The sequence below is a fragment of the Poecilia mexicana genome, unplaced genomic scaffold, assembly GCF_051168715.1.
Source record: "Poecilia mexicana isolate PSO_F unplaced genomic scaffold, ASM5116871v1 scaffold_1, whole genome shotgun sequence".
NCBI classification, from domain to species: Eukaryota; Metazoa; Chordata; class Actinopteri; order Cyprinodontiformes; family Poeciliidae; genus Poecilia; species Poecilia mexicana.
In genome coordinates, this window is record NW_028263370.1 from 24,307,449 (window position 1) to 24,332,577 (window position 25,129).

Sequence of the window (25,129 nt, forward strand, 5' to 3'; positions counted from 1 at the left end):
CTGGTTATTTCTTTTTCAGACGCCTGTGATTTGACCTTTGACATCAACACTGCCAATGAATACCTCATCCTGTCTGAGTGTAACAGAACAGTTAGTCGAATGGAGGAAAAGCAGAAGTATCCTGATCACCCAGAAAGGTTTGAATATGAGGGTCAGGTGATGTGCAGAGAAGCTCTGACTGGACGCCATTACTGGGAGATGGAGTGGACAGCTGTCATCAACATGGGTGTAGCATTTAAGGAGGTTAAGAGGAAAGGATGGGACTCGCAACTGGACTGGAGCGATAAGACATGGATGTTGCTAAACGATTCATCTAATGGTTTTACATTTAGCCATGGACTTCAGAGGGTCTTTATTCCAATCCCCTATATTGATGTAAAAGCATTCCTGGCCAGAACCAGGAGAGTTGGACTGTTTCTGGACTGGCCAGCTGGTACTCTGTGTTTTTACTGGGTGTCTGATGACACCAGGACTCTGCTTCACACCTTCCACTCAACTTTTACTGAGCCAGTTTACCCTTCTTTTGACGTTCTTGCTGGTTCTTTGACTCTGCTGACTGTTGAGAAACTGGAGACGGACCATGTGAGTGATTCTTGTTGTGTTATTGAACCTGAACTGCAGCTGAGCATCTCTGAGACGTTTCTTTACTTTGACATTCTTGTGTTCAAGGTTCCCTTGGGCTTCACACCTGAGATGAGCAGAGAGAGGATCGGTGTCTCTTACAGGTGAGATGAGCACTTTTAAGGTATTCTTGCAGGTCTTCATCACATTTACTGTTTTCAGTCATTTTTAACTTGGAGCACTGGAACAGAGAAAGAGGTTTTTGATTTTGTAAAATCTAGACATCCCAGGACAATCAGTTATCGTGTGCAGCTTTAGTAATTTGGGTTTACAGTGTAGGTTTCCAGTTGGGCCAGATTTTTTCCATTTCCAGATGATGGATTGAACAGCAGGATATTTGCTTTAAACTCCCTGACAAACTCAGAAATGGTTCGGCTGCAGAGAAAACTTCTAACTTGAACTTTGTCATTCTGTTCCAGTGTTGGACTAAATACCTGGTTTGCTACAGGCAGCCTGAGTCAGTCCCACCGCTGTAGGTCAGAAACAGATCCTGATATAAAGAAACAGTACCGCGACTGTCACAGTGAGTCGGAGCTTTAACTCCCATCTCTGGCAGAACTTTGAACACATTCCAGGAGAGGTAGGGGACATTGAGTCTGAGTGGACCATGTTCTGTGCCTCTATTGTCGTAGCAACTTATCGGAGCAGTGGCCATAAGGTTGTCAGTGCCTGTCGACCCTTGAACCCGCTGGTGGACACCTTCGGTGAGGGAAGCTGTCAGACTGAAGAAGGAGTCCTATCGGGCCTTTTTGGCCTGTGGGACTCCAGATGCAGCTGATGGGTACCGGTGGGCAAAGCGGCATGAGGCTCGTTTGGTCGCTGAGGCAAAAACTTGGGCTTGGGAGGAGTTTGGAGAGGCCATGGAGAACGACTTCCGCACGGCTTCGAGGCGATTCTGGCCCACCATCCGGCGTCTCAGGAGGGGGAAGCAGTGCAGCACCAACACTATTTATAGGGGGGATGGTGTGCTGCTGACCTCAACTAGGGACGTTGTGGGCCGGTGGGTGGAATACTTCAAAGACCTCCTCAATCCCACCAACATGCCTTCTGTTGAGGAAGCTGAGCCTGGAGACTCTGGATTGGGCTCTCCAATCTCTGGGGACGAGGTCGCCGAGGTGGTCAAAAAGCTCCTCGGTGGCAGGGCCCTGGGGTGGCAGGGCCCCGGGGTGGCAGGGCCCCGAGGTGGCAGGGCCCCGGGGTGGCAGGGCCCCGGGGTGGCAGGGCCCCGAGGTGGCAGGGCCCCGGGGTGGCAGGGCCCCGAGGTGGCAGGGGCCATCCCGGGGCCCCTGCCATGTAACTATGTTACAGAGTAAACATAATAAAAACATGCTTTATCTGTGGTATTGTTCATTAAGATGGCACATTTCTAATGTATTAAAATTAAATACGATCAGTTCACTTAATGATATTGTATTAGGGATAAAGTAATGCATTCAGCAAGTACTTTTACTTTTAATACTTAAGTATTTTTAAATGCCAGTACTTTTTTACTTTTACTTAAGTAAAATGTTAATGTGGTACTTTTACTTTTACTTGAGTACATTTTTGTCTGTATATTTGTACTTTTACTTAAGTACATTTTTTGAGTACTTTCTCCACCACTGGTGAAGGGTTGTGTTGGCTGACGCGCCTCTGCAATATCGCATGGACATCAGGGGCAGTTCCCCTGGATTGGCAGACTGGGGTGGTGGTCGCCCTGTTCAAAAAGGGGGACCGGAGGATGTGCTCCAATTACAGGGGGGTCACACTCTTAAGCCTCCCTGGTAAGGTCTATTCAGGTGATCCTGGAGAGGAGGGTCCATCGGATAGTCGACCCTCGGATTCAGGAAGAGCAGTGTGGTTCTGGTTCTGGTTCTGGTCGTGGAACACTGGACCAGCTCTACACCCTCAGCAGGGTCCTGGAGGGTTCTGGGGAGTTCGCCCAACCGGTCTACATGTGTTTTGAGGGGATCCGTTTTGGTGGCCTTAGGATCGCATCTCTGCTTTCTGCGGATGATGTGGTCCTGTTGGCTTCATCAAGCCATGATCTGCAGCTCTCACTGGAGCGGTTCGCAGCCAAGTGTGAAGCAGCCAGGATGAGGATCAGTGCTTCCAAATCCGAGGCCATGGTCTTGAACCGGAAAAGGATAGAGAGCCTTCTCTGGGTCAGGGGGGTCGTCCTGCCCCAAGTGGAGGAGTTTAAGTATCTAGGGAGCGGGAGATCGAGAGGCGGATTGGCGCAGCATCTGCCGTGAAGCCGGCGCTGTACAGGTCCGTCGTGGTGAAGAGAGAGCTGAGTCAAAAAGCGAAGCTCTCGATTTACCGGTTGATCTACGTTCCCACCCTCATCTATGGTCATGAGCTTTGGGTCATGACCGAAAGAACGAGATCACGGATACAAGCGGCCGAAATGGGTTTCCTCCGCAGGGTGGCTGGGCTCTCCCTTAGAGAGAGAAGCTTGGTCATCCAGGAGGGACTCAGAGTAGAGCCGCTGCTCCTCCACGCCAAGAGGAGCCAGTTGAGGCTCGGCCATCTGGTCAGGATGCCTCCTGGACGCCTCCCTGGTGAGGTGTTCAGGTCCCACCGGGAGGAGGGGGAGACCCAGGACACACTGGAGGGACGATGTTTCTTGGCTGGCCTGGGAACGGCTTGGGGTTCCTGGAGGAGCTGGAAGAAGTGGCTGGGGAGATGGAAGCCTGGGCCTCCCTTCTTAAGCTCCTGACCCCACGACCCGACCCCGGATAAGATGGATGGATGGATTCTGACTGAAATATGCCACACTTTATGGAAGAATGGCTGATGGTCTGATTAAGGAACATGCATAATGTATTTAATTATGAACTTGCATATTTGATGTCAAGCTGGAGGTCTTATGACCATTTCTTCTCTCCAGACTCAGATTTCATGGCTTGTGCTCTTAGAACCAATAAATATTGTTACAACATCTATGTCTGTTTCAGCATCTGGGACAAATACGAAATAGAGTTTACCCTAATATGTGCTCTTCATTTATTTGTATTTAGCAAATGTGTTGCATTTTTAACACCCAGATATTTCTGAAGTTGAATCCCATTTGTAACTTTTGGGTCTTTTTCAGCTTCAAGTTTCCTGGTTCGGGTCTGTTCCAGTGTTCTCTGACTGGTCTGGTGTTCAGAGCGACCCGGGAGGCGGAGCTGACGTACAGGACTCAGATCTGGGACGAGATGCTGCTGCTGACGGCAAACAAGCAGCCAGGCGGACCTTTGTTCAGCATTGAATGTCCTCAGGACTGCATCCGAGAGCTGCAGCTGCCACACTGCCGGCCTGAAGCAGGTAAACCAGATCTGCTCTGATCAACCAAGTCCGGTTCCTCTGGTTCCTCCAGTTCCTCTGGTTCCTCCGGTTCCTCTGGTTCCTCCGGTTCCTCTGGTTCCTCTGGTTCCTCCGGTTCCTCTGGTTCCTCCGGTTCCTCCGGTTCCTCCGGTTCCTCCGGTTCCTCTGGTTCCTCCGGTTCCTCCGGTTCCTCCGGTTCCTCCGGTTTCTCCGGTTCCTCTGGTTTCTCCGGTTCCTCTGGTTCCTCCCGTTCCTCTGGTTCCTTTGGTTCCTCTGGTTCCTCTGGTTTCTCTGGTTCCTCTGGTTCCTCCAGTTCCTCTGGTTCCTCCAGTTCCTCTGGTTCCTTTGGTTCCTCTGGTTCCTTTGGTTCCTCTGGTTTCTCTGGTTCCTCCAGTTCCTCTGGTTCCTCCAGTTCCTCTGGTTCCTCCAGTTCCTCTGGTTCCTCTGGTTCCTCCGGTTCCTCTGGTTCCTCCAGTTCCTCCGGTTCCTCTGGTTTCTCTGGTTCCTCCAGTTCCTCTGGTTCCTCCGGTTCCTCTGGTTCCTCCAGTTCCTCTGGTTCCTCTGGTTTCACTGGTTCCTCCAGTTCCTCTGGTTCCTTTGGTTCCTCTGGTTTCTCTGGTTCCTCCAGTTCCTCTGGTTCCTCTGGTTCCTCCAGTTCCTCTGGTTCCTCTGGTTTCTCTGGTTCCTCTGGTTCCTCCGGTTCCTCTGGTTTCTCTGGTTCCTCTGGTTCCTCCGGTTCCTCTGGTTCCTCCAGTTCCTCTGGTTCCTCTGGTTTCTCTGGTTCCTCTGGTTCCTCTGGTTCCTTTGGTTCCTCTGGTTTCTCTGGTTCCTCTGGTTTCTCTGGTTCCTCCAGTTCCTCTGGTTCCTCTGGTTCCTCCGGTTCCTCTGGTTCCTCTGGTTCCTCCAGTTCCTCTGGTTCCTCTGGTTTCTCTGGTTCCTCTGGTTCCTCCAGTTCCTCTGGTTTCTCTGGTTCCTCTGGTTTCTCTGGTTCCTCCAGTTCCTCTGGTTCCTCTGGTTCCTCCAGTTCCTCTGGTTCCTCTGGTTCCTCCAGTTCCTCTGGTTCCTCTGGTTTCTCTGGTTCCTCTGGTTCCTCCGGTTCCTCTGGTTCCTCTGGTTTCTCTGGTTCCTCTGGTTCCTCCGGTTCCTCTGGTTCCTCCAGTTCCTCTGGTTCCTCTGGTTCCTCTGGTTCCTCTGGTTCCTCCGGTTCCTCCGGTTCCTCTGGTTCCTCTGGTTCCTCCGGTTCCTCTGGTTCCTCTGGTTCCTCTGGTTTCTCTGGTTCCTCTGGTTTCTCTGGTTCCTCTGGTTTCTCTGGTTCCTCTGGTTCCTCTGGTTCCTCTGGTTCCTCTGGTTCCTCCGGTTCCTCTGGTTCCTCTGGTTTCTCTGGTTCCTCTGGTTCCTCTGGTTCCTCTGGTTCCTCTGGTTCCTCCGGTTCCTCTGGTTCCTCTGGTTCCTCTGGTTCCTCTGGTTCCTCTGGTTCCTCTGGTTCCTCCGGTTCCTCTGGTTTCTCTGGTTCCTCTGGTTCCTCCGGTTCCTCTGGTTCCTCTGGTTCCTCTGGTTCCTCCGGTTCCTCTGGTTCCTCTGGTTCCTCCGGTTCCTCTGGTTCCTTTGGTTCCTCTGGTTTCTCTGGTTCCTCTGGTTCCTCCGGTTCCTCTGGTTCCTCCGGTTCCTCTGGTTCCTCCGGTTCCTCTGGTTCCTTTGGTTCCTTTGGTTCCTCTGGTTTCTCTGGTTCCTCCGGTTCCTCTGGTTCCTTTGGTTCCTCTGGTTCCTCTGGTTCCTTTGGTTCCTCTGGTTTCTCTGGTTCCTCTGGTTCCTCCGGTTCCTCTGGTTCCTCTGGTTCCTCTGGTTTCTCTGGTTCCTCTGGTTCCTTTGGTTCCTCTGGTTCCTCCAGTTCCTCCGGTTCCTCTGGTTCCTCTGGTTCCTCTGGTTCCTCTGGTTCCTCCGGTTTCTCCGGTTCCTCTGGTTCCTTTGGTTCCTCTGGTTTCTCTGGTTCCTCTGGTTCCTCCGGTTCCTCTGGTTCCTCTGGTTTCTCTGGTTCCTCTGGTTCCTCCGGTTCCTCTGGTTCCTTTGGTTCCTCTGGTTTCTCTGGTTCCTCCAGTTCCTCTGGTTTCTCTGGTTCCTCTGGTTCCTCCGGTTTCTCCGGTTCCTCTGGTTCCTCCGGTTCCTCCGGTTCCTCCGGTTCCTCTGGTTCCTCTGGTTCCTCTGGTTTCTCTGGTTCCTCCAGTTCCTCTGGTTCCTTTGGTTCCTCTGCTATCTCTGGTTCCTCTGGTTCCTCCGGTTCCTCTGGTTCCTTTGGTTCCTCTGGTTTCTCTGGTTCCTCCAGTTCCTCTGGTTCCTCCAGTTCCTCTGGTTCCTCTGGTTTCACTGGTTCCTCTGGTTCCTCTGGTTCCTTTGGTTCCTCTGGTTTCTCTGGTTCCTCCGGTTCCTCTGGTTCCTTTGGTTCCTCCAGTTCCTCTGGTTCCTCCAGTTCCTCTGGTTCCTCCAGTTCCTCTGGTTCCTCTGGTTTCTCTGGTTCCTCTGGTTCCTCTGGTTCCTTTGGTTCCTCTGGTTTCTCTGGTTCCTCTGGTTCCTCCGGTTCCTCTGGTTCCTCCGGTTCCTCTGGTTCCTCCGGTTCCTCTGGTTTCTCTGGTTCCTCCGGTTCCTCTGGTTCCTTTGGTTCCTCTGGTTGATCCAGTTCCTCTGGTTCCTCCAGTTCCTCTGGTTCCTCCGGTTTCTCTGGTTCCTCTGGTTCCTCCAGTTCCTCTGGTTCCTTTGGTTCCTCTGGTTTCTCTGGTTCCTCGAGTTCCTCTAGTTCCTCCAGTTCCTCTGGTTCCTCTGGTTTCTCTGGTTCCTCCGGTTCCTCTGGTTCCTCCGGTTCCTCTGGTTCCTCTGGTTTCTCTGGTTCCTCCAGTTCCTCTGGTTCCTCCAGTTCCTCTGGTTCCTTTGGTTCCTCTGGTTCCTTTGGTTCCTCTGGTTCCTCCGGTTCCTCTGGTTCCTCTGGTTCCTCTGGTTCCTCCGGTTCCTCTGGTTCCTCCGGTTCCTCTGGTTCCTCTGGTTTCTCTGGTTCCTCTGGTTCCTCCGGTTCCTCTGGTTCCTCTGGTTCCTCTGGTTCCTCCGGTTCCTCTGGTTCCTCCGGTTCCTCTGGTTCCTCTGGTTTCTCTGGTTCCTCTGGTTCCTCCGGTTCCTCTGGTTCCTTTGGTTCCTCTGGTTTCTCCAGTTCCTCTGGTTCCTCTGGTTTCTCTGGTTCCTCCAGTTCCTCTGGTTCCTTTGGTTCCTTTGGTTCCTCTGGTTTCTCTGGTTCCTCCGGTTCCTCTGGTTCCTCTGGTTCCTCTGGTTCCTCCAGTTCCTCTGGTTCCTCCGGTTCCTCTGGTTCCTCTGGTTTCTCTGGTTCCTCTGGTTCCTCCGGTTCCTCTGGTTCCTTTGGTTCCTCTGGTTTCTCCGGTTCCTCTGGTTCCTCTGGTTTCTCTGGTTCCTCCGGTTCCTCTGGTTCCTTTGGTTCCTTTGGTTCCTCTGGTTTCTCTGGTTCCTCTGGTTCCTCCGGTTCCTCTGGATCCTCTGGTTCCTCCGGTTCCTCTGGTTCCTCCGGTTCCTCCGGTTCCTCTGGTTCCTCTGGTTCCTCCGGTTCCTCTGGTTCCTCCGGTTCCTCTGGTTTCTCTGGTTCCTCTGGTTCCTCCGGTTCCTCTGGTTCCTCCGGTTCCTCTGGTTCCTCTGGTTTCTCTGGTTCCTCTGGTTCCTCCGGTTCCTCTGGTTCCTTTGGTTCCTCTGGTTTCTCCAGTTCCTCTGGTTCCTCTGGTTCCTCCAGTTCCTCTGGTTCCTTTGGTTCCTTTGGTTCCTCTGGTTTCTCTGGTTCCTCCGGTTCCTCTGGTTCCTCTGGTTCCTCTGGTTCCTCCAGTTCCTCTGGTTCCTCCAGTTCCTCTGGTTCCTTTGGTTCCTTTGGTTCCTCTGGTTTCTCTGGTTCCTCCGGTTCCTCTGGTTCCTCTGGTTCCTCTGGTTCCTCCAGTTCCTCTGGTTCCTCCGGTTCCTCTGGTTCCTCTGGTTTCTCTGGTTCCTCTGGTTCCTCCGGTTCCTCTGGTTCCTTTGGTTCCTCTGGTTTCTCCGGTTCCTCTGGTTCCTCTGGTTTCTCTGGTTCCTCCGGTTCCTCTGGTTCCTTTGGTTCCTTTGGTTCCTCTGGTTTCTCTGGTTCCTCTGGTTCCTCCGGTTCCTCTGGATCCTCTGGTTCCTCCGGTTCCTCTGGTTCCTCCGGTTCCTCCGGTTCCTCTGGTTCCTCTGGTTCCTCCGGTTCCTCTGGTTCCTCCGGTTCCTCTGGTTTCTCTGGTTCCTCTGGTTCCTCCGGTTCCTCTGGTTCCTTTGGTTTCTCTGGTTCCTCTGGTTCCTCCGGTTCCTCTGGTTCCTCTGGTTCCTCTGGTTCCTCCGGTTCCTCTGGTTCCTCCGGTTCCTCTGGTTCCTTTGGTTCCTCTGGTTTCTCTGGTTCCTCTGGTTCCTCCGGTTCCTCTGGTTCCTCCGGTTCCTCTGGTTCCTCTGGTTCCTTTGGTTCCTTTGGTTCCTCTGGTTTCTCTGGTTCCTCTGGTTCCTCCGGTTCCTCTGGTTCCTCTGGTTTCTCTGGTTCCTCTGGTTCCTCCGGTTCCTCTGGTTCCTTTGGTTCCTCTGGTTTCTCCAGTTCCTCTGGTTCCTCTGGTTTCTCTGGTTCCTCCAGTTCCTCTGGTTCCTTTGGTTCCTTTGGTTCCTCTTGTTTCTCTGGTTCCTCCGGTTCCTCTGGTTCCTCTGGTTCCTCTGGTTCCTCCAGTTCCTCTGGTTCCTCCGGTTCCTCTGGTTCCTCTGGTTTCTCTGGTTCCTCTGGTTCCTCCGGTTCCTCTGGTTCCTTTGGTTCCTCTGGTTTCTCCGGTTCCTCCGGTTCCTCTGGTTTCTCTGGTTCCTCCAGTTCCTCTGGTTCCTTTGGTTCCTTTGGTTCCTCTGGTTTCTCTGGTTCCTCTGGTTCCTCCGGTTCCTCTGGTTCCTCCGGTTCCTCTGGTTCCTCTGGTTCCTCCGGTTCCTCTGGTTCCTCCGGTTCCTCTGGTTCCTCTGGTTCCTCTGGTTCCTCCGGTTCCTCTGGTTCCTCCGGTTCCTCTGGTTTCTCTGGTTCCTCTGGTTCCTCCGGTTCCTCTGGTTCCTTTGGTTTCTCTGGTTCCTCTGGTTCCTCCGGTTCCTCCGGTTCCTCTGGTTCCTCTGGTTCCTCCGGTTCCTCTGGTTCCTCCGGTTCCTCTGGTTCCTTTGGTTCCTCTGGTTTCTCTGGTTCCTCTGGTTCCTCCGGTTCCTCTGGTTCCTCCGGTTCCTCTGGTTCCTCTGGTTCCTTTGGTTCCTTTGGTTCCTCTGGTTTCTATGGTTCCTCTGGTTCCTCCGGTTCCTCTGGTTCCTCTGGTTTCTCTGGTTCCTCTGGTTCCTCCGGTTCCTCTGGTTCCTTTGGTTCCTCTGGTTTCTCCAGTTCCTCTGGTTCCTTTGGTTCCTTTGGTTCCTCTTGTTTCTCTGGTTCCTCCGGTTCCTCTGGTTCCTCTAGTTCCTCCAGTTCCTCTGGTTCCTCTGGTTTCTCTGGTTCCTCCGGTTCCTCTGGTTCCTCCGGTTCCTCTGGTTCCTCTGGTTTCTCTGGTTCCTCCAGTTCCTCTGGTTCCTCCAGTTCCTCTGGTTCCTTTGGTTCCTCTGGTTCCTTTGGTTCCTCTGGTTCCTCCGGTTCCTCTGGTTCCTCTGGTTCCTCTGGTTCCTCCGGTTCCTCTGGTTCCTCCGGTTCCTCTGGTTCCTCTGGTTTCTCTGGTTCCTCTGGTTCCTCCGGTTCCTCTGGTTCCTCTGGTTCCTCTGGTTCCTCCGGTTCCTCTGGTTCCTCCGGTTCCTCTGGTTCCTCTGGTTTCTCTGGTTCCTCTGGTTCCTCCGGTTCCTCTGGTTCCTTTGGTTCCTCTGGTTTCTCCAGTTCCTCTGGTTCCTCTGGTTTCTCTGGTTCCTCCAGTTCCTCTGGTTCCTTTGGTTCCTTTGGTTCCTCTGGTTTCTCTGGTTCCTCCGGTTCCTCTGGTTCCTCTGGTTTCTCTGGTTCCTCTGGTTCCTCCGGTTCCTCTGGTTTCTCTGGTTCCTCTGGTTCCTCCGGTTCCTCTGGTTCCTCCAGTTCCTCTGGTTCCTCTGGTTTCTCTGGTTCCTCTGGTTCCTCTGGTTCCTTTGGTTCCTCTGGTTTCTCTGGTTCCTCTGGTTTCTCTGGTTCCTCCAGTTCCTCTGGTTCCTCTGGTTCCTCCGGTTCCTCTGGTTCCTCTGGTTCCTCCAGTTCCTCTGGTTCCTCTGGTTTCTCTGGTTCCTCTGGTTCCTCCAGTTCCTCTGGTTTCTCTGGTTCCTCTGGTTTCTCTGGTTCCTCCAGTTCCTCTGGTTCCTCTGGTTCCTCCAGTTCCTCTGGTTCCTCTGGTTCCTCCAGTTCCTCTGGTTCCTCTGGTTTCTCTGGTTCCTCTGGTTCCTCCAGTTCCTCTGGTTTCTCTGGTTCCTCTGGTTCCTCCGGTTCCTCTGGTTCCTCTGGTTTCTCTGGTTCCTCTGGTTCCTCTGGTTCCTCCGGTTCCTCCGGTTCCTCCGGTTCCTCTGGTTCCTCTGGTTCCTCCGGTTCCTCTGGTTCCTCTGGTTCCTCTGGTTCCTCTGGTTCCTCTGGTTCCTCCGGTTCCTCCGGTTTCTCTGGTTTCTCTGGTTCCTCTGGTTCCTCTGGTTCCTCCGGTTCCTCTGGTTCCTCTGGTTCCTCCGGTTCCTCTGGTTCCTCCGGTTCCTCTGGTTCCTTTGGTTCCTCTGGTTTCTCTGGTTCCTCTGGTTCCTCCGGTTCCTCTGGTTCCTCCGGTTCCTCTGGTTCCTCTGGTTCCTTTGGTTCCTTTGGTTCCTCTGGTTTCTATGGTTCCTCTGGTTCCTCCGGTTCCTCTGGTTCCTCTGGTTTCTCTGGTTCCTCTGGTTCCTCCGGTTCCTCTGGTTCCTTTGGTTCCTCTGGTTTCTCCAGTTCCTCTGGTTCCTTTGGTTCCTTTGGTTCCTCTTGTTTCTCTGGTTCCTCCGGTTCCTCTGGTTCCTCTGGTTCCTCCAGTTCCTCTGGTTCCTCCGGTTCCTCTGGTTCCTCTGGTTTCTCTGGTTCCTCTGGTTCCTCCGGTTCCTCTGGTTCCTCTGGTTCCTCCCGTTCCTCCCGTTCCTCTGGTTCCTTTGGTTCCTCTGGTTCCTCTGGTTTCTCTGGTTCCTCTGGTTCCTCCAGTTCCTCTGGTTCCTCCAGTTCCTCTGGTTCCTTTGGTTCCTCTGGTTCCTTTGGTTCCTCTGGTTTCTCTGGTTCCTCCAGTTCCTCTGGTTCCTCCAGTTCCTCTGGTTCCTCCAGTTCCTCTGGTTCCTCTGGTTCCTCTGGTTCCTCCGGTTCCTCTGGTTCCTCCAGTTCCTCCGGTTCCTCTGGTTTCTCTGGTTCCTCCAGTACCTCTGGTTCCTCCAGTTCCTCTGGTTCCTCCAGTTCCTCTGGTTCCTCTGGTTTCACTGGTTCCTCCAGTTCCTCTGGTTCCTTTGGTTCCTCTGGTTTCTCTGGTTCCTCCAGTTCCTCTGGTTCCTCTGGTTTCTCTGGTTCCTCTGGTTCCTCTGGTTTCTCTGGTTCCTCTGGTTCCTCCGGTTCCTCTGGTTTCTCTGGTTCCTCTGGTTCCTCCGGTTCCTCTGGTTCCTCCAGTTCCTCTGGTTCCTCTGGTTTCTCTGGTTCCTCTGGTTCCTCTGGTTCCTTTGGTTCCTCTGGTTTCTCTGGTTCCTCTGGTTTCTCTGGTTCCTCCAGTTCCTCTGGTTCCTCTGGTTCCTCCGGTTCCTCTGGTTCCTCTGGTTCCTCCAGTTCCTCTGGTTCCTCTGGTTTCTCTGGTTCCTCTGGTTCCTCCAGTTCCTCTGGTTTCTCTGGTTCCTCTGGTTTCTCTGGTTCCTCCAGTTCCTCTGGTTCCTCTGGTTCCTCCAGTTCCTCTGGTTCCTCTGGTTCCTCCAGTTCCTCTGGTTCCTCTGGTTTCTCTGGTTCCTCTGGTTCCTCCAGTTCCTCTGGTTTCTCTGGTTCCTCTGGTTCCTCCGGTTCCTCTGGTTCCTCCGGTTCCTCTGGTTCCTCTGGTTTCTCTGGTTCCTCTGGTTCCTCTGGTTCCTCCGGTTCCTCCGGTTCCTCCGGTTCCTCTGGTTCCTCTGGTTCCTCCGGTTCCTCTGGTTCCTCTGGTTCCTCTGGTTTCTCTGGTTCCTCTGGTTCCTCCGGTTCCTCCGGTTTCTCTGGTTTCTCTGGTTCCTCTGGTTCCTCCGGTTCCTCCGGTTCCTCTGGTTCCTCTGGTTCCTCCGGTTCCTCTGGTTCCTCTGGTTCCTCCGGTTCCTCTGGTTCCTTTGGTTCCTCTGGTTTCTCTGGTTCCTCTGGTTCCTCCGGTTCCTCTGGTTCCTCCGGTTCCTCTGGTTCCTCCGGTTCCTCTGGTTCCTTTGGTTCCTTTGGTTCCTCTGGTTTCTCTGGTTCCTCCGGTTCCTCTGGTTCCTTTGGTTCCTCTGGTTCCTCTGGTTCCTTTGGTTCCTCTGGTTTCTCTGGTTCCTCTGGTTCCTCCGGTTCCTCTGGTTCCTCTGGTTCCTCTGGTTTCTCTGGTTCCTCTGGTTCCTTTGGTTCCTCTGGTTCCTCCAGTTCCTCCGGTTCCTCTGGTTCCTCTGGTTCCTCTGGTTCCTCCGGTTCCTCTGGTTCCTTTGGTTCCTCTGGTTTCTCTGGTTCCTCCGGTTCCTCTGGTTCCTCTGGTTCCTCTGGTTCCTCTGGTTTCTCTGGTTCCTCTGGTTCCTCCAGTTCCTCTGGTTCCTTTGGTTACTCTGGTTTCTCTGGTTCCTCCAGTTCCTCTGGTTTCTCTGGTTCCTCTGGTTCCTCCGGTTTCTCCGGTTCCTCTGGTTCCTCCGGTTCCTCCGGTTCCTCTGGTTCCTCTGGTTCCTCTGGTTTCTCTGGTTCCTCCAGTTCCTCTGGTTCCTTTGGTTCCTCTGGTTTCTCTGGTTCCTCTGGTTCCTCCGGTTCCTCTGGTTCCTTTGGTTCCTCTGGTTTCTCTGGTTCCTCCAGTTCCTCTGGTTCCTCCAGTTCCTCTGGTTCCTCTGGTTTCACTGGTTCCTCTGGTTCCTCTGGTTCCTTTGGTTCCTCTGGTTTCTCTGGTTCCTCCGGTTCCTCTGGTTCCTTTGGTTCCTCCAGTTCCTCTGGTTCCTCCAGTTCCTCTGGTTCCTCCAGTTCCTCTGGTTCCTCTGGTTTCTCTGGTTCCTCTGGTTCCTCTGGTTCCTTTGGTTCCTCTGGTTTCTCTGGTTCCTCTGGTTCCTCCGGTTCCTCTGGTTCCTCCGGTTCCTCTGGTTCCTCCGGTTCCTCTGGTTTCTCTGGTTCCTCCGGTTCCTCTGGTTCCTTTGGTTCCTCTGGTTGATCCAGTTCCTCTGGTTCCTCCAGTTCCTCTGGTTCCTCCGGTTTCTCTGGTTCCTCTGGTTCCTCCAGTTCCTCTGGTTCCTTTGGTTCCTCTGGTTTCTCTGGTTCCTCGAGTTCCTCTGGTTCCTCCAGTTCCTCTGGTTCCTCTGGTTTCTCTGGTTCCTCCGGTTCCTCTGGTTCCTCCGGTTCCTCTGGTTCCTCTGGTTTCTCTGGTTCCTCCAGTTCCTCTGGTTCCTCCAGTTCCTCTGGTTCCTTTGGTTCCTCTGGTTCCTTTGGTTCCTCTGGTTCCTCCGGTTCCTCTGGTTCCTCTGGTTCCTCTGGTTCCTCCGGTTCCTCCGGTTCCTCCGGTTCCTCTGGTTCCTCTGGTTTCTCCGGTTCCTCTGGTTCCTCCGGTTCCTCTGGTTCCTTTGGTTCCTCTGGTTTCTCCAGTTCCTCTGGTTCCTCTGGTTTCTCTGGTTCCTCCAGTTCCTCTGGTTCCTTTGGTTCCTTTGGTTCCTCTGGTTTCTCTGGTTCCTCCGGTTCCTCTGGTTCCTCTGGTTCCTCCAGTTCCTCTGGTTCCTCCGGTTCCTCCGGTTCCTCCAGTTCCTCTGGTTCCTCCGGTTCCTCTGGTTCCTCTGGTTTCTCTGGTTCCTCTGGTTCCTCCGGTTCCTCTGGTTCCTTTGGTTCCTCTGGTTTCTCCGGTTCCTCTGGTTCCTCTGGTTTCTCTGGTTCCTCCGGTTCCTCTGGTTCCTCTGGTTCCTCCGGTTCCTCTGGTTCCTCCGGTTCCTCTGGTTCCTCTGGTTCCTCTGGTTCCTCCGGTTCCTCTGGTTCCTCCGGTTCCTCTGGTTCCTCTGGTTCCTCCGGTTCCTCTGGTTCCTTTGGTTTCTCTGGTTCCTCTGGTTCCTCCGGTTCCTCTGGTTCCTCTGGTTCCTCTGGTTCCTCCGGTTCCTCTGGTTCCTCCGGTTCCTCTGGTTCCTTTGGTTCCTCTGGTTTCTCTGGTTCCTCCGGTTCCTCCGGTTCCTCCGGTTCCTCCGGTTCCTCTGGTTCCTCTGGTTCCTTTGGTTCCTCTGGTTTCTCTGGTTCCTCCGGTTCCTCTGGTTCCTCTGGTTTCTCTGGTTCCTCTGGTTCCTCCGGTTCCTCTGGTTCCTTTGGTTCCTCTGGTTTCTCCAGTTCCTCTGGTTCCTCTGGTTTCTCTGGTTCCTCCAGTTCCTCTGGTTCCTCCAGTTCCTCTGGTTCCTCCGGTTCCTCTGGTTCCTCTGGTTTCTCTGGTTCCTCTGGTTCCTCCGGTTCCTCTGGTTCCTTTGGTTCCTCTGGTTTCTCCGGTTCCTCCGGTTCCTCTGGTTTCTCTGGTTCCTCCAGTTCCTCTGGTTCCTTTGGTTCCTTTGGTTCCTCTGGTTTCTCTGGTTCCTCTGGTTCCTCCGGTTCCTCTGGTTCCTCCGGTTCCTCTGGTTCCTCTGGTTCCTCCGGTTCCTCTGGTTCCTCCGGTTCCTCTGGTTCCTCTGGTTCCTCTGGTTCCTCCGGTTCCTCTGGTTCCTCCGGTTCCTCTGGTTTCTCTGGTTCCTCCGGTTCCTCCGGTTCCTCCGGTTCCTTTGGTTTCTCTGGTTCCTCTGGTTCCTCCGGTTCCTCCGGTTCCTCTGGTTCCTCTGGTTCCTCCGGTTCCTCTGGTTCCTCCGGTTCCTCTGGTTCCTTTGGTTCCTCTGGTTCCTTTGGTTCCTCTGGTTTCTCTGGTTCCTCTGGTTCCTCCGGTTCCTCTGGTTCCTCCGGTTCCTCTGGTTCCTTTGGTTCCTTTGGTTCCTCTGGTTTCTCTGGTTCCTCTGGTTCCTCCGGTTCCTCTGGTTCCTCTGGTTTCTCTGGTTCCTCTGGTTCCTCCGGTTCCTCTGGTTCCTTTGGTTCCTCTGGTTTCTCCAGTTCCTCTGGTTCCTCTGGTTTCTCTGGTTCCTCCAGTTCCTCTGGTTCCTTTGGTTCCTTTGGTTCCTCTTGTTTCTCTGGTTCCTCCGGTTCCTCTGGTTCCTCTGGTTCCTCTGGTTCCTCCAGTTCCTCTGGTTCCTCCGGTTCCTCTGGTTCCTCTGGTTTCTCTGGTTCCTCTGGTTCCTCCGGTTCCTCTGGTTCCTTTGGTTCCTCTGGTTTCTCCGGTTCCTCTGGTTCCTCTGGTTTCTCTGGTTCCTCCAGTTCCTCTGGTTCCTTTGGTTCCTTTGGTTCCTTTGGTTCCTCTGGTTTCTCTGGTTCCTCTGGTTCCTCCGGTTCCTCTGGTTCCTCCGGTTCCTCTGGTTCCTCTGGTTCCTCCGGTTCCTCTGGTTCCTCCGGTTCCTCTGGTTCCTCTGGTTCCTCTGGTTCCTCCGGTTCCTCTGGTTCCTCCGGTTCCTCTGGTTTCTCTGGTTCCTCTGGTTCCTCCGGTTCCTCTGGTTCCTTTGGTTTCTCTGGTTCCTCTGGTTCCTCCGGTTCCTCCGGTTCCTCTGGTTCCTCTGGTTCCTCTGGTTCCTCCGGTTCCTCTGGTTCCTCCGGTTCCTCTGGTTCCTTTGGTTCCTCTGGTTTCTCTGGTTCCTCTGGTTCCTCCGGTTCCTCTGGTTCCTCCGGTTCCTCTGGTTCCTCCGGTTCCTCTGGTTCCTTTGGTTCCTTTGGTTCCTCTGGTTTCTCTGGTTCCTCTGGTTCCTCCGGTTTCTCCGGTTCCTCCGGTTCCTCCGGTTCCTCCGGTTCCTCCGGTTCCTCTGGTTCCTCTGGTTCCTCCGGTTCCTCCGGTTCCTCTGGTTCCTCCGGTTCCTCCGGTTGCTCTGGTTCCTCCGGTTCCTCCGGTTCCTCTGGTTCCTCCGGTTCCTCTGGTTCCTCTGGTTCCTCTGGTTCCTCCGGTTCCTCTGGTTCCTCTGGTTCCTCTGGTTTCTCTGGTTCCTTTGGTTCCTCTGGTTTCTCTGGTTCCTCCGGTTCCTCTGGTTCCTTTGGTTCCTCTGGTTCCTCCAGTTCCTCTGGTTCCTCCAGTTCCTCTGGTTCCTCTGGTTTCTCTGGTTCCTCTGGTTCCTCTGGTTCCTTTGGTTCCTCTGGTTTCTCTGGTTCCTCTGGTTCCTCCGGTTCCTCTGGTTCCTCCGGTTCCTCTGGTTCCTCCGGTTCCTCTGGTTTCTCTGGTTCCTCCGGTTCCTCTGGTTCCTTTGGTTCCTCTGGTTGATCCAGTTCCTCTGGTTCCTCCAGTTCCTCTGGTTCCTCCGGTTTCTCTGGTTCCTCTGGTTCCTCCAGTTCCTCTGGTTCCTTTGGTTCCTTTGGTTCCTCTGGTTTCTCTGGTTCCTCCGGTTCCTCTGGTTCCTCTGGTTCCTCTGGTTCCTCCAGTTCCTCTGGTTCCTCCGGTTCCTCTGGTTCCTCTGGTTTCTCTGGTTCCTCTGGTTCCTCCGGTTCCTCTGGTTCCTTTGGTTCCTCTGGTTTCTCCGGTTCCTCTGGTTCCTCTGGTTTCTCTGGTTCCTCCGGTTCCTCTGGTTCCTTTGGTTCCTTTGGTTCCTCTGGTTTCTCTGGTTCCTCTGGTTCCTCCGGTTCCTCTGGTTCCTCTGGTTCCTCCGGTTCCTCTGGTTCCTCCGGTTCCTCTGGTTCCTCTGGTTCCTCCGGTTCCTCTGGTTCCTCCGGTTCCTCTGGTTCCTCCGGTTCCTCTGGTTCCTCTGGTTCCTCTGGTTCCTCCGGTTCCTCTGGTTCCTCCGGTTCCTCTGGTTTCTCTGGTTCCTCTGGTTCCTCCGGTTCCTCTGGTTCCTTTGGTTTCTCTGGTTCCTCTGGTTCCTCCGGTTCCTCTGGTTCCTCTGGTTCCTCTGGTTCCTCCGGTTCCTCTGGTTCCTCCGGTTCCTCTGGTTCCTTTGGTTCCTCTGGTTTCTCTGGTTCCTCTGGTTCCTCCGGTTCCTCTGGTTCCTCCGGTTCCTCTGGTTCCTCTGGTTCCTTTGGTTCCTTTGGTTCCTCTGGTTTCTCTGGTTCCTCTGGTTCCTCCGGTTCCTCTGGTTCCTCTGGTTTCTCTGGTTCCTCTGGTTCCTCCGGTTCCTCTGGTTCCTTTGGTTCCTCTGGTTTCTCCAGTTCCTCTGGTTCCTCTGGTTTCTCTGGTTCCTCCAGTTCCTCTGGTTCCTTTGGTTCCTTTGGTTCCTCTTGTTTCTCTGGTTCCTCCGGTTCCTCTGGTTCCTCTGGTTCCTCTGGTTCCTCCGGTTCCTCTGGTTCCTCCAGTTCCTCTGGTTCCTCCGGTTCCTCTGGTTCCTCTGGTTTCTCTGGTTCCTCTGGTTCCTCCGGTTCCTCTGGTTCCTTTGGTTCCTCTGGTTTCTCCGGTTCCTCCGGTTCCTCTGGTTTCTCTGGTTCCTCCGGTTCCTCTGGTTCCTTTGGTTCCTTTGGTTCCTCTGGTTTCTCTGGTTCCTCTGGTTCCTCCGGTTCCTCTGGTTCCTCCGGTTCCTCTGGTCCCTCTGGTTCCTCCGGTTCCTCTGGTTCCTCCGGTTCCTCTGGTTCCTCTGGTTCCTCTGGTTCCTCCGGTTCCTCTGGTTCCTCCGGTTCCTCTGGTTCCTTTGGTTCCTCTGGTTTCTCTGGTTCCTCTGGTTCCTCCGGTTCCTCTGGTTCCTCCGGTTCCTCTGGTTCCTCTGGTTCCTTTGGTTCCTTTGGTTCCTCTGGTTTCTCTGGTTCCTCTGGTTCCTCCGGTTCCTCTGGTTCCTCTGGTTTCTCTGGTTCCTCTGGTTCCTCCGGTTCCTCTGGTTCCTTTGGTTCCTCTGGTTTCTCCAGTTCCTCTGGTTCCTCTGGTTTCTCTGGTTCCTCCAGTTCCTCTGGTTCCTTTGGTTCCTTTGGTTCCTCTTGTTTCTCTGGTTCCTCCGGTTCCTCTGGTTCCTCTGGTTCCTCTGGTTCCTCCAGTTCCTCTGGTTCCTCCAGTTCCTCTGGTTCCTCCGGTTCCTCTGGTTCCTCTGGTTTCTCTGGTTCCTCTGGTTCCTCCGGTTCCTCTGGTTCCTTTGGTTCCTCTGGTTTCTCCGGTTCCTCCGGTTCCTCTGGTTTCTCTGGTTCCTCCGGTTCCTCTGGTTCCTTTGGTTCCTTTGGTTCCTCTGGTTTCTCTGGTTCCTCTGGTTCCTCCGGTTCCTCTGGTTCCTCCGGTTCCTCTTGTTTCTCTGGTTCCTCCGGTTCCTCTGGTTCCTCTGGTTCCTCTGGTTCCTCCAGTTCCTCTGGTTCCTCCAGTTCCTCTGGTTCCTCCGGTTCCTCTGGTTCCTCTGGTTTCTCTGGTTCCTCTGGTTCCTCCGGTTCCTCTGGTTCCTTTGGTTCCTCTGGTTTCTCCGGTTCCTCCGGTTCCTCTGGTTTCTCTGGTTCCTCCGGTTCCTCTGGTTCCTTTGGTTCCTTTGGTTCCTCTGGTTTCTCTGGTTCCTCTGGTTCCTCCGGTTCCTCTGGTTCCTCCGGTTCCTCTGGTCCCTCTGGTTCCTCCGGTTCCTCTGGTTCCTCCGGTTCCTCTGGTTCCTCTGGTTCCTCTGGTTCCTCCGGTTCCTCTGGTTCCTCCGGTTCCTCTGGTTTCTCTGGTTCCTCTGGTTCCTCCGGTTCCTCTGGTTCCTTTGGTTTCTCTGGTTCCTCTGGTTCCTCCGGTTCCTCCGGTTCCTCTGGTTCCTCTGGTTCCTCCGGTTCCTCTGGTTCCTCCGGTTCCTCTGGTTCCTTTGGTTCCTCTGGTTTCTCTGGTTCCTCTGGTTCCTCCGGTTCCTCTGGTTCCTCCGGTTCCTCTGGTTCCTCTGGTTCCTTTGGTTCCTTTGGTTCCTCTGGTTTCTCTGGTTCCTCTGGTTCCTCCGGTTCCTCTGGTTCCTCTGGTTTCTCTGGTTCCTCTGGTTCCTCCGGTTCCTCTGGTTCCTTTGGTTCCTCTGGTTTCTCCAGTTCCTCTGGTTCCTCTGGTTTCTCTGGTTCCTCCAGTTCCTCTGGTTCCTTTGGTTCCTTTGGTTCCTCTTGTTTCTCCGGTTCCTCCGGTTCCTCTGGTTCCTCTGGTTCCTCTGGTTCCTCCAGTTCCTCTGGTTCCTCTGGTTCCTCTGGTTCCTCTGGTTTCTCTGGTTCCTCTGGTTCCTCCGGTTCCTCTGGTTCCTTTGGTTCCTCTGGTTTCTCCGGTTCCTCTGGTTCCTCTGGTTTCTCTGGTTCCTCCGGTTCCTCTGGTTCCTTTGGTTCCTTTGGTTCCTCTGGTTTCTCTGGTTCCTCTGGTTCCTCCGGTTCCTCTGGTTTCTCTGGTTCCTCTGGTTCCTCCGGTTCCTCTGGTTCCTTTGGTTTCTCTGGTTCCTCTGGTTCCTCCGGTTCCTCCGGTTCCTCTGGTTCCTCTGGTTCCTCCGGTTCCTCTGGTTCCTCCGGTTCCTCTGGTTCCTTTGGTTCCTCTGGTTTCTCTGGTTCCTCTGGTTCCTCCGGTTCCTCCGGTTCCTCCGGTTCCTCTGGTTCCTCTGGTTCCTTTGGTTCCTTTGGTTCCTCTGGTTTCTCTGGTTCCTCCGGTTCCTCTGGTTCCTTTGGTTCCTCTGGTTTCTCTGGTTCCTCTGGTTCCTCCGGTTCCTCTGGTTCCTCCGGTTCCTCCGGTTCCTCTGGTTCCTCTGGTTCCTCTGGTTCCTCTGGTTTCTCTGGTTCCTCTGGTTCCTCCGGTTCCTCTGGTTCCTTTGGTTCCTCTGGTTTCTCCGGTTCCTCTGGTTCCTCTGGTTCCTCTGGTTCCTTTGGTTCCTTTGGTTCCTCTGGTTTCTCTGGTTCCTCTGGTTCCTCCGGTTCCTCTGGTTCCTCCGGTTCCTCTGGTTCCTCTGGTTCCTCCGGTTCCTCCGGTTCCTCCGGTTCCTCTGGTTCCTCTGGTTCCTCTGGTTCCTCCGGTTCCTCTGGTTCCTCCGGTTCCTCTGGTTTCTCTGGTTCCTCTGGTTCCTCCGGTTCCTCTGGTTCCTTTGGTTTCTCTGGTTCCTCTGGTTCCTCCGGTTCCTCCGGTTCCTCTGGTTCCTCTGGTTCCTCCGGTTCCTCTGGTTCCTCCGGTTCCTCTGGTTCCTTTGGTTCCTCTGGTTTCTCTGGTTCCTCTGGTTCCTCCGGTTCCTCCGGTTCCTCTGGTTCCTCCGGTTCCTCTGGTTCCTCCGGTTCCTCTGGTTCCTTTGGTTCCTTTGGTTCCTCTGGTTTCTCTGGTTCCTCTGGTTCCTCCGGTTTCTCCGGTTCCTCCGGTTCCTCCGGTTCCTCCGGTTCCTCCGGTTCCTCTGGTTCCTCCGGTTCCTCCGGTTCCTCTGGTTCCTCCGGTTCCTCCGGTTGCTCTGGTTCCTCTGGTTCCTCCGGTTCCTCTGGTTCCTCCGGTTCCTCTGGTTCCTCTGGTTCCTCTGGTTCCTCCGGTTCCTCTGGTTCCTCTGGTTCCTCTGGTTTCTCTGGTTCCTTTGGTTCCTCTGGTTTCTCTGGTTCCTCCAGTTCCTCTGGTTCCTTTGGTTCCTCTGGTTCCTCCAGTTCCATTGGTTCCTTTGTTTTCTCTGGTTCCTTTGGTTCCTCTGTTTTCTTTGGTTCCTTTGGTTCCTCTGGTTCCTCCAGTTCCTCTGTTCTCTCCAGTTCTTTTGGTTCCTCTGGTTCCTCCAGTTCCTTTGGTTCCTCTGTTCCCTCCAGGTCCTTTGGTTCCTCCAGTTCCTCTGGTTCCTTTGGTTCCTCTGGTTCCTCTGGTTTCTCTGGTTCCTTTGGTTCCTCCAGTTCCTCCAGTTCCTCTCTAATGGACCTGTGCTTCTGTCACCCCACAGCCCTGCTGCCTGACTGCCTCTTGGTCGGCCACATCACTGATGATGGGATGAGCGTCATTCCGCCGCTGAAGGTCACAGAAACCCATGTGGTGGTGAGCGTCTCGCATCTCTCTGGCTTCGGCGTCGTGTTGGACCGGATCAAGAAGTTCCTGACCAAGCCGATTCGGGGCCAAGTTCTGCTGTTCCTGAGACGGCTGCAGCGACCTCTCAGCATCCTCAGTGTGATTCTGCTGCCCAGCAACGTTCCTCTGCCCGATGTGAAGCTTTAGCCCGATAACTTAAAGAGGATAAAGCTGATCCAGGTTGTTTCTTTTAAAATTAACAAATGGTTCTGGTTTGAAGGTGAAAGAGCAGCACACCGGCTCCAAGTTCATCCCGGCTCCGTCCTTCTGCTCCTTCTACAAAGGGAAAACCTACCGCCTCCACAGCGACCCGGCGGGCCTCACCATCCAACCCAAAGTCAGTTTCTGACCCGCCATCTGCTCACTCGGAGCTAAAATACTCAGTAAGATTCCCGTCTTCTTGCAGACAGCTCAGTTCTTTGAGAACTACGGACCAAATTACCACGCCACGTTTGAGATCACACTGCCGACGAGAACGGAGGACGTGACTGTGATGGTCCGGAGTCCGGAAGAGGAAAACGTCTGGGACTACGCCCTGCACCTGCCAGGTACACAAACCATCTGCTAGCTTAATGTAGAGGCTTCATGCTGTTCGCTTCAGCTGCCTGCAGGAGAAACGGACAGAAGAATCAGGATTTATTATAATAACTCAGTTTAATGTATATTAGGTGTGTGTTGGCACAGACAGAAGAAATCTTGATATGAACTGAAAAACAGTAAAGAAAACCCAGCTGAAGCTGTTTGGTTTCAACATTCAGCTGTTTTTATAGAAAGTCTGCCCCCTGCTGGTCCTTAGCTGGATTTGCAGGATAATCACATCATTTATCCTGAATCTTTGAATTCTGACAATGAATGTTTTTAACTTTTCAGCATCATGAATAAATATGGTTGAATCCACAGCTTGTTAGAAATGCTCTTAAAGAAGAAAATCTTATTTTTATTCTGAGGAGTATTTTATTTTGATTGGCCAGCAAACTCTCCTGACCAGAACCTCATAGAATCTGTGGAGAATTAGAGGAAGAAGAGACAAAGTAACCGACGATGAAGATGAGCTGAAGGTTCTGTCAGAGCATGCTGGGTTTCCAGAACCTCAGCAGAACCTGAGGCTGGTCTCCATGCCATGCTGCAGTGATGCAGGAAGTAGAAGGAGCCCAGACTGACAGCAGAGAAACGTTCCCAGCTTTAAGAAACCTGACATTTCTGTTTAAAGTATCATATTTTATTGATCTGATGCAATATTCTAATGTTCTGATAAATTTCATTTTGGGTTTTCATTCTCTGTCATCAACATTACAAGAAATAAAGCTGGGAAATCATTCACTCTGTGTGTTATAGATCTATGTAACGGATAACTTTTACTTTCTGAACTGAGGGACAGAAAACTTTTTCATCACATTCTGATGTTTAGAGATGTTTGTAATATTCCAGTGGAAACTCAGAGTTGGATACTTCTAGATGTTTCTGGATGATTCTGTATATTTCTGGATGTTTCTAGATGATTCTAGATGTTTCTATATATTTCTAGATGTTCCTGCTTCCTGTCGTCTCGTTTCCGTCTCCAGCTCCAGCCTCTCCTGATCCGGCGGTCCAAAGGCGACTCGGGGAAAGTTTGTCAGCAGAGGAGAAGCTGAGAAGCGTCCGGCCGGACTTCATCGATCACGTGTCCAACCCGGTTCTGGACAAGCTGCTGGACGAGCTGCAGCACTGCAGGGTGATATCAGACGCTGAGGCGGACCAGATCAGAACCAAACCCAGAGCAGAAAAAGCCCGAGAGCTGATTGACACGGTGAGGAAGAAGGGAGCGGAGGCCAGCTCCAGAATGACTTCTGCCCTCTGCTCCAACGACCCGTATCTGAGCAGCGAACTGGGCTTACTGTGACGGGCAGAACCAGGCAGAACTGGACAGAACCAGGCAGAACTGGACAGAGATCTGAGGAACTGGACAGAGGGACATTGAAACGATGATTTGATTCCCAAATGTAGGCTTTGCAATCTGAGAGTATTTTGGTGATTTTTTGGTGTTTTATGTAGGACCGTGTGACTGACCAGGTGGTCAGCAGCAGAGGAGAACCACAGGGCTCTGTACTCTCTTCGTTCCTTTTCAGTCAATTCAGTGTCATTTTTTTAAATAGCAACAATTTCAATCTAAACAAACTTACATTCCAGTTCATCCTAGTTATCAAACAACGCATCAATTTCAGAGAAAAAGTTTTCTGTCTAATGACGTCCTGCTAACTGCATCACTTATAAATGGCATTTATTTTAAGTTAACGTATTTTATGGGTAAATCTTCCATAATTTTACTTTCACATGTAGATTTTAGAACAAATGAAAACAAAGCTTTAGGACTAGGAAAATATATAAAACTTATTGCATAGGCAGTTCCACATTTATGGAAAATAGAGAAGGAAAGCACACTGTTTGCAGCTTAACAATAAAGAAAAAAAAATTCTGTGCACATTCAGTGGAAATTGCATCTGGGTTCAATTCCCGGCCCGGTCTTTCTGCATGGAGTCTCCATGTTCTCCCTGTGCATGGTGGGTTCTCTCTGGGTACTCCGGTTTCCTCCCACAGTCCAAAACCATGACTGTCAGGTTAATTGGCCTCTCCAAATTCCCCCTAGGTGTGTGTGTGTGTGTGTGTGTGTGTGTGCATGGTTGTTTGTCCTGTCTGTCTGTGTTGCCCTGCAACAGACTGGCGACCTGTCCAGGTGACCCCGCCTCTTGCCTGGAACGTTAGCTGGAGAGGCACCAGCACCTTCTGACCCCACTAAGGGACAAGGGTGTACAGAAAATGGATGGAAAGAAATGTTCATTTCAGACAGAGATAAGCTGAGCAGCAGCTTTTGTAGAGGGGTGAAAAATAAGTTATTAGTCTATATAAAAACAATAAAAAAGAAAATAGGCACCCAACATAATTTTTATTTTTGTATCTTTAATTTCCTCATTGTAATAAGTTCTTTAGTGTAACTTTAGTTAGTCCTATGCAATTCCACACACAACCACTAGGGGCGCTGCCGCGTTGGCGGCATAGAGAAGATTGAGCGCACAAGAAGAAGAAATCTTCCGATTGAATGTGAAGGAAGCTCAACGTGTGTCTCGTCTGTTTCACACATTAGGTCAGTAGAAATGTGTTTTATGCATATATATTAGTTTTCACTTGTTCATGAAGGCTAATTGGAGCTAATGCTAGCGGATTTCTACAAGTGTATGAGCTAGCTGAGGAGCTAGCTGAAGGACAGCGGAGTTTATTTGGACTTGTGTTTTGCACTTTTTGAGAGAGTTTTCACTCAAAGGACATTGTTCTGGTTTCTTTATTTTATAAATGTGATGTTCTTTATGGGTCTGTTGGAAAATAACAGATAAACCATATCTATAGAATATATGTGAACCTCAGTACCGAGGCACAGAATTAAAGGAGCATTGCGCCTTTTTCAGTTTTATATCAAGAATAGAGTTTATGCAAGATGTAAAATGTTGTTCTATGGAAACAATGGATATTGTTTAAAGCTAAGATGCTTAAATGTTAAAATATATTTTATTTGTGCTTATTAAATGTCAAGTTAAAACAGCAAATGGTGCATTTGTGGGTGCATTTGCTATCTCCACCCAACTGGCACATGCAGCAGAGAGAATCAAGCGCACCCATCTCTCTCACTCAAGCCTTCAGAAGCCCATAAGGTAACTTTGCACACCTGTGCTCAGAATGATCTCTACAGACAAAGAACCTCGGCTTCAAGCTTCCACAAAGGCACCCTGGTAGGAATTGAACATTATGCACAGTTTAAATCATTTCATCTGCATCCAGAAGACCAAATTAACCTTATTGATGAGATGAGTTCTTATGTTTGGAATGTAGTTTGTGTATTCACTCATTGTTGACTTAAATATAGATTGTGTCGGTAAACTGCTTAATTAGCTCATTGTGATTTGTAATTTATTTTGGTTCATTTGTTTGTAGGTTTTCAGCCTGCTTGGTGACCTCTCTGTCTACTCTGACCACTCAGACAAAATCATGGTGGTCTTGTATTGTAAACTGAAGTAATTTAAAGACAAAAGAAAAGATAAATAAAAAAATGTCACTGA

The 25,129-nt window shown here is 52.3% G+C and overlaps 1 protein-coding gene across 4 annotated transcripts in view; it reads left to right on the forward strand.

Annotated features, from left to right (window-relative positions):
- The window catches only part of LOC106906042 (NACHT, LRR and PYD domains-containing protein 3-like), a 39,366-nt gene extending 14,237 nt beyond the window's left edge, over positions 1–25,129 (forward strand). For 2 of the 4 annotated variants that reach the window (XM_014971123.2, XM_088006721.1), the window contains exons 8-14: positions 20–582; positions 670–725; positions 3,698–3,912; positions 20,923–21,179; positions 21,265–21,381; positions 21,451–21,592; positions 22,607–25,129. In XM_014971123.2, coding sequence (XP_014826609.2) covers positions 20–582; positions 670–725; positions 3,698–3,912; positions 20,923–21,179; positions 21,265–21,381; positions 21,451–21,592; positions 22,607–22,923 — 1,667 coding nt within the window. In that variant the 3' untranslated portion in view covers positions 22,924–25,129. Of the gene's footprint in view, positions 1–19; positions 583–669; positions 726–3,697; positions 3,913–20,922; positions 21,180–21,264; positions 21,382–21,450; positions 21,593–22,015; positions 22,365–22,569 lie in introns of those variants that run through there. The other 2 variants (XM_088006726.1, XM_088006733.1) reach the window with 2 other exon arrangements.